Source organism: Nestor notabilis, unplaced genomic scaffold (assembly GCF_000696875.1).
Source record: "Nestor notabilis isolate BGI_N333 unplaced genomic scaffold, ASM69687v1 scaffold30478, whole genome shotgun sequence".
Lineage (NCBI taxonomy): Eukaryota > Metazoa > Chordata > Aves > Psittaciformes > Psittacidae > Nestor > Nestor notabilis.
The window spans coordinates 1-7,951 of NW_009940138.1; the positions used below are offsets into that span (position 1 = coordinate 1).

Below are 7,951 nucleotides of genomic sequence, written 5' to 3' on the forward strand. Positions count from 1 at the left end.
CCTTTCCAACCCAAACCATTTATGATTCTGTTAGGTCTGAAATTTGTCTCAGTCTCTCCAGGCTGCAATGCTTTTTCTTGCACTTAAAGCAGGCAGAGAGCTTTATGAGGCTTTGGTGTCACTGATTTGGCAGAAGAGTGTACCTGCATGGACTTCCTTGCAGAATTGTGAGCCTTTGTCGTTAAAGATTTTAGGAAGGAATTGCTTTTTTTTTTTTTTTTTTTTTTTTAATTGTCTATTGTGTAAAATTAAGCGTACGATGATTTGTTCTCTGCTGGGCACATACTGGTGCTCTTGCATTCTAGTTGTACGTGAAGCATAGCATAAAGACACATCAACCTAGATAATGCTAAAATAGAAACATACCGTTCTAATGTTTGCCTGTAAGCCATAATAATTTCATGTAAGTTTTACTCTTCTACCTTTATTTTAATACGTAGATAAGGAACATGGATTAGAAAGGGTATGTCCTTACTGCTTCCAGTTCCTGATTCCTGATAGCCACCGGGTGCGTCTCAAACCAAAGATGAAAGTGACTCCACAGATAGAGAAGATTCTGAAACGGGAGGCGAAAAACCACAAACTTAATATGAAACAGACAAAGCTTCTGAAAAAGTACAGGGAGTCAAGAAGTGTTCTGGTAAGGCTATTTACTGCCAAATACCTGATCTTTCCCTGAAACCTTTCAGTGGCATAGAAAAGAAGATATGGAAATCCTTCTCTTAGAAGAGGAGGTCGCACCTGCACGTATCTCTTTTGGGGTTTTTTTTCAGGAGCGTGTAACTCTTCCTACATTTTGGGTAACTTCACCATCAAAATTCTTAGAATCTTCCTTTCCACAGTAGAGAGATCATGAGCACAGTGACAAGAACAGTAAGCTTCGCCTCCCCCCAAAACCAAGCCAACCCCACGTGTAGAGAAGCTACACAAACAGCTCTGCCCTCAGTGTGATCTCTTTAGCAGCAGCATGGGGACACTCTGCAGATGCCCAACATCTTGCTGAAAATTAAGTAATTTTTTTCCTGCCAGGAAGCTCTGGTGTTTCCATCTTCAGCATAACTTTGCAAAAAATGGCGGGAGTTGCAGGTTTTTGCCTTTTGCTTTTTTTTTTTTCCCCCTATGAGTTCTGTTAAATTTCTATGAATTTTCAACTCTGCAAGGTGCAGAGCCTTAATACAGCCAATGTACATCCTAAAATCCATTTGAATCCTTAGAATCCATTGCTCTGAATACCCCAAAACATGCCTAAGAAGAAAAGCATGCTGTTGACTGAAGGCAGGCTGGTTTTGCCAGTAGGCATAGCTTGACATTTACTGCCTTTGTTTCAGCTCTGAAGGGTTTGAGTGACTCATAGAATGTCATTTTTTTTCCCTGTTTTATCAGTTCTGTAAAAATACATTGGCTCAACAAGCTTTACTTCATTTGTTTCAGTAGACTGTCGTGGCTACATCAGATTATTGTTACCTTCTATATGAACTGAGTTTTTTACATTTGTCTGAATATTACTGTTTATAGGAAGTCTTTCAAAACTAAACCACGCAGGTGATTTAACAAGTTAATGTTGTTCCTGGGGTTTCAGTTCTTTTTCCTAAAATCACTCCAGACTGTAAGATTTAATTAGTATTTTTAATACTAACTACTGTTATTTGAAGAATAATAGTACACACTTCATCTAGTGTTGCCAAGGCATGCGCTACTATTAAAATGGGTTATATGAATGGCTGTTTTGAGAAATGAGACAGCACCCTATTGTGCCTGGAAGTTGCTGGCTGGCATACTTGGCATTGTCTCAGATGAGAGTCTGCTGGTTTGGGGAGTAAAATTTGTGAAACCCAAAATTATTAGAGTCAATAACATAAAATTAAACTGGAGAAATATCACAGAGGTTCTCAGCTGTCAGGGCCAAATAAGGTGCTCCAGAAAGGCGCCTTTGCTACTGCTCTCTCCAAATTATAGATCATAGTTGAGCAGCAGAAAGCATCTGAGAAGCTGGAATATTTGCTTTATTTTTCTGGGATCGCAAACATATAATATACATTAGAAACTGTCTCTTTAGACAACTGATGAACATTGTCCTGTGGAATTACAATGGGTTCTTAGATTTATTCTGTAGCTGGAGAACTTTGTAGGACATACTGTGCATTGCTGTGAGTTGTTTAAAACTCAGTTTTAAATAGATCCTGTTTAATCTCTCGGCAATGCTCTAATCTTGAGATGTAATTACAGTTTGCTGAACTTGTGTTCTGCTCAGTTCTGCTTGTGTTTATGCTGTGGGTTATGATACAAGTATTTGTGGTCTCAAGTATTTAAGACACTGGCAGCTTTCAAAATTATCAACGTAGATCCCTGTAATCTAATACCTGAGGCTTGCAAAAATGAAAATTTTGAGTGTGGTTGAAAATGTAAACCTAGCAACAGTGTGACAGGTTGTGCCTCTGATACCTGTCTTAGCAAGTAGAACTTGATTTGAGAACGCTTCTGCCATGAAAAGGCATATAACAAAGGAACTACTTCAGAGCTGTTAAAAACTGTTGGAGTTAACTGCATATGCAGTTCAGGGAATGGAATCTAGCTGTGCAGTGCTATGATTAATCCATCAATTCCTGCATTGTAAGGTGTTCACCTCCATTTATATTCTGTGGGGTGCTAAATCATCATGTGATGCTGTTTTGTTTTTTCCATCTGAATTTCATTTAGAAGAACTGAAACATACATCAATATCTGAGCTGTACAAGTTAACAATCTTTCTCTTTTTCAGTTTGTTAGGCTGACAAAATAACGTCTATAAGAGACAGTCACAACACAACTGAAAACATTTAATTTTGGCATTTCTAAATGTTATTCTTTCTAAGCAATCTGAATTTAGGGAAATATACACACTTTGAAATGAAGAACGATTTGGTATAGATGTTCTCAGAAATGCTTAGACATTTTTGTGACATTCTTTGGAGTATGTTAATTTAACCAGAAACACCACGTAACTCTGTTTTTCAGTCAGTGTAATTGCGTGCCTCAAAAAGTTGTCTGACTATATTACTCTCCTGTCTCTTAATAAGAGTAGTTGCCATGGCAGTGAGATGTTAGGAATATCTGATGGTCTCTGTGGCTGTCTGACATTATCTGTTCTGATGCACCTCTGCAATTTACTGTGCTGCTTGAGTCCCCTGTAGCCTAGAAGTAAACAGAGAGAAGAGAAAGTGCCCTTTGTTTAGAACCTTTGTTGTAGCAAGTATTTTTGCAGTGCAAACAGAAAGGGACTCAGAACGTAACTCAGAAAGTTATTTGTTCACAAAGATTTGCTGTTACTAGTTCTGGATGACTGGTTTTGAGAGTTTGGTAATTTAAGTATTTTATCTTAAGACTCCCTGGCAAGTGCGTAATATAATTTCATCAGTGGTAGAATACACTAATGAATTTAGATCACATTGGGTGTCACGGGTTTTTAGCAAAATATGAATACCCCTAATGTATACTTAAGATACCTGATATCCAGTTCAGGTGCTGTTTAATCTTCCTGTTTTGACAGGGTTGTTTTCTGTATTTCACTGTACAATGTTCCATTCAGAGGTATGGCTCTCCTGACGTTAGTTGCTAGGGAATTAGAGTAATTTCTAGATAAGCCAACAGGATGTGTATGACTTAGGAAGCATGAATGAAAATACTAGGTGTAAAGTATGTGTTGCTTTTTAATATCTCATGTTTCACTCAAGCTAATATTTGTGTCATGATACTTGGAGAATAGTTTGGATAATTCTCACAATGGCTTTGTAACATAAAGGTGGAAAGGCTGAAAGAATGGTTGATAATTCCTTTCTTCTCTCCATAGCTGGTTACTTGTAAATCATGCAACAAAACAACAAGACATTATGGTAAAAGCAGGGATTTTCTGGCTACCATGACACAAAATTCTGGCACTCCAAGTAATAAATCTACCCTGAGGACACCAGATGTAAAAACTCAGTCTGCAAATAGAGTGACACCTGTAAGCTTTAGTAGGTTGGGATCTAAAGGGAACAGTCCCTCATCGTTTCCCAGGTATGTGTTTCTCTCCTATTTAAAAGGGGCACTTTGCTGAGTAGAGTGTGTTAGTTTTGTCCTGTGGGAATGAGGGTCACATACTGATTTCAGATCAGTCACTTAATAAACTTTATATTGATAACTATTTTTCTTCAGTGGTCTGATCGAGGAGATCGATTTTAACTTTCAGACCTTGAAAATCAAAGATCCTAATGAAAAGCGACTGTGTGCAAAGAATGCAAAAGTGGTTTTGTCATGAATGTGAAATATGTGGCTTAAAATGTGCATTAAAAAGTTATGCTTCTGACTTTCACAAGAAAATACACTATTTATGTTCAATTTTTTCCAAATTATGTATGTGCACTTTCATAGTTACTTTATGCTAATTCTGATTCCTCATCTTTAAGACATGTGAGTCGTTTGTTTTTCAGAACACGCGTATCTGGACAGGCAACAACCAGCTCTGCTTCCAGCTCTGCTTCCAAGACTCCCCGAAACTCCAAATCTCACTTTTCTAAACTGAAACGGATGCTTGACCTAGAAGAAAAAGAGAAAAGCCAGAAGGCAGATTTGAAAACCTTCTTGACTTTACTTTAGTTACACATGAATTCAAAGTAATAAAGATTACAGCAATAAGTATTGTCTGAGTTTTAGTAAATCAACAAAGTGATTTCTTTACAGCACAAGCTAACAAACAGCATGTACCCTGAGAAAGCGTAGGCCATATATCTTAAAAGCAAGCTCTGTCTCTGAGGGTACGTGTTGTTCGCAAGAGGGAGGTGAGAAAATAGCCAGTCTGATGTATTTGGGAATCTTGAACATGTTTTGCAGTCTCTAATGGCCCAAGAGTTAAAAGCAAGGATCTATCCTTTGAGGAAGCTGGCAGTACTGGCTCCATCAGTGGATCCAGTGAGACCAACATGTCAGTTGGCAGACTTGAATGCAGTTCGGGGCTGGGGAGGTTGCAGTTTGCCCCACCTCGCTTTCCCCCTGTTTTTGAGCTAATGCATCATAGCAGAATTTAGAAGATCTCATCCCTGCTTTGGATCTTTGAGTAAAACAAGGGACTCCTTCACTGCCATTTTCTGCAGGTACAGTATTTTCAAGCGTCTAATGTAGTGTCCTATATTGTCACTGTCTTTTGATACCTGTGGTAATCTAAGCACGGCCTTTAACACAGCCTTTACAAAGGTTCCAAAATAACTTACTCTTTAACAGTACTCACTCAGGGAGAGAGAGAACAGTACCACCAGACTAAGTTTCTTCATTTCCTTAAGGATGTTCCCTGTGATTTGGACTGCAGACCATGGTAAAGCACAACTTGTAAAACAGCACTGACTCACTGTTCTGGATTAGGCTGATACCAGCATCTTTATATGCAACTGATACAAGAGTGGCACAGTCAAAAAATACAGGGTATGCTTTCTTTGTTTCCAGTTTCTCTGGTGCTACCAAAATGGGTCCTTTTTGTCTCACTTAAGGAGACAACCTTTCTTAAAGATCTTTTTATTTACCAGGCTTCACAGTTGCTTCCTTCCTGGACTTCAATCTGGGCAACTAGGTTTGCCTTGGACAGTAGTGAACTCATTGCATACAGGTGTCTTGATGTGAATGGATGATTGGCAAGGTTAAAGTAGTCTCCACTGTCAGATTTTACACTTTCAGTTCAGCACAGAGGAGAGAAAGGATGGTGGAAATTCATTCAGGACTGAGTTTGTAGCCTGCCCTGCCTATAGTCTGCAGTGAAAGTTCTGCAAATGGTGGTTCAGATTTCCCCTCTGAAAAGAGAATCAGTTAAAAAAATTGTATAAAGGTCTGTGTTCCTTTTTTTTTTTTTTCTTGTAGTCTAATGAATAGTCTATTGAAGTGTATTCAGACTCAATGAACACTGCTTACAAAATAGGACCAGCAAATAAGCTGTCAGACTTGAAAGCAATCCAGGGCAGGGGAGAATAGTTTGCTGAAAAATCTACTTAAGAGTCTCAAAGATTGGCATGTAACCTTTTTGTATCCATCTCCTATCCACTTGCACAATACCTTTGAAAGGTTCACTGTCACTTGTTTCTTACATACGTGTAAGATCGAAGTAACTGTCATTTGATCAAAATACGGACCTTGGAGTTAAGCCTGTTCCAAGGTACAACTTGGCATTAATTCTCCTCTTGTTGCTCTATTTATTTCTGATGCAGTCCTCTGGAAAAACACTTCAATCATCTTGTTGATGGAAGATATGCATTATACAAAAGTATTTGAAAAACAAGTTTTGCAATAGATTTTTTCTATTAGAAGTACACACATTATTCTACTGCCATGCTTCCTATGAGGCTTACGTGAAACCAGCATGAGTAACTGCTGTGATTTAAGATGCCCCAACATTAATGTGTTCGATCAATTGAAGAGCATGCTTTTTAAGCAGATCTCCCAGTTGTCCATGTTTACTGTGCTTTTTATGCAATACCGACTGGTCTCAGAGTATGAGTGACATTCCTTTTGGTTAAAACTACAACTAATGGATAAAAGATGTTCTGGGACACAACCAGCATGCTGCAGATCCATAGAACCACAGGAGAGCTCCTCAGAGGTACACAGCTCCAAAAAAAGTGTATTGTGGATGGCAGGCACAGACCTTCAGGTATTCTGCATTCCAGGTGTATTACTATTGCAAAGCACTATTTGTTAACATAGGCAGAGTCTTGTCGTGCTCTAAACAACATCTTTTTTCTTTGGAATTACCAGATTTGTCAGACATGTCTAGATGTGTTGCTATAAGGGATCACTACTGCAAGCTATCAGACTTCACTGTGGAAAAAAGGGCGAAAAAAATCATTCAGTATGTGCCATTCCTCATTTACAAGTGTGCTTCAAAATGCTGGGCAGAAGTAGTATTGGTATTTTCTGTCTGAAGTGCTTTTGTGTTATTCCTAAGCCTCTAATACAGTCTTCGTTACTAGACTTTCACAGAATCAGTGTATTGAAGAGCATGGAGACACACATGTACATAGGTATCTATGTATATACATATCTATATATGATGCATACAAATATATACATATATATACATCAGATGCATGTATGTACACAAATATATACACCCCCCCATACACGCATCTGATGCACTCTTCCCTTCAGAATGTATCACACCCCTGTACTCACTGAAAAAGTGAAGGTTAATTGTTGGTTGCCACAGGCTGTGGCTGAGCCTCCCCACCAAACCTCTGCCATGAAGCATTATTGGTTTGTGTTTGAAGAGCTGGAAGGACAATTCTAGGGAGAAGAAATGGCCTCACTGATCTCTGTGAGGCCAGAATTTCACCCAGACTTTGTACAGCAACACGAAGAAGATTTTCAGGTAAGTATACACCCCTGTGTACAGGCATTTAATTACAGAGTGAGAGATTTCCCAGCTCATGTAAATACTACTTATGCAATGGTGTGTGTACCATTGGCAGTAACAGCACCATACTATCTATCTGAAACTGTTACAAAGTGTCTTTTATTACCAGCTCAACTAAAGCACGTTTCATTTTGAAACATCACTTTGAGCCATTTTTCCCATTTCTGAGTATTCGGACCCTCAAGCTGGCATATTACAGCCGATTCCCCCACACCCAGCCCCGCCTCCAAAGAAACACAAACTTTGGCTAAACTAGATGGCATATGAATATTTTTTTAAGAAATTTACAGTTGTAGAGAAAGACCTTAGACTTTTTAATGCACTGCTTCCTCACCAGAAATTGTCACACAAAATACACGTAACAGAGTAATAAACTTCAAAATTAGCATCAACCATTTCTCCAGCATCCGTATGAGATTTTGGTTGACTCAAAAGTGTAGGGAGCTGCTTCACACCATGAAAGTGAGTAGGCAAGCAATAAACAATGATTTCAAAGATGTTTTTACAACAATGTTTTATTCTATTAAATATGAAAGAGTG

At 38.6% G+C, this 7,951-nt stretch overlaps 1 protein-coding gene across 1 annotated transcript; it reads left to right on the top strand.

Annotated features, from left to right (window-relative positions):
- Positions 1 to 440: 440 nt before the first annotated feature.
- On the top strand, positions 441 to 4,653 carry LOC104410134 (chromosome unknown open reading frame, human C18orf21; the record flags this gene model as incomplete). Its single annotated transcript, XM_010020214.1, has 3 exons — positions 441 to 640; positions 3,827 to 4,035; positions 4,449 to 4,653. Coding segments are annotated over 3 exons (575 nt in total), but the record flags the coding sequence as incomplete, so codon positions are not given.
- Positions 4,654 to 7,951: the final 3,298 nt, after the last annotated feature.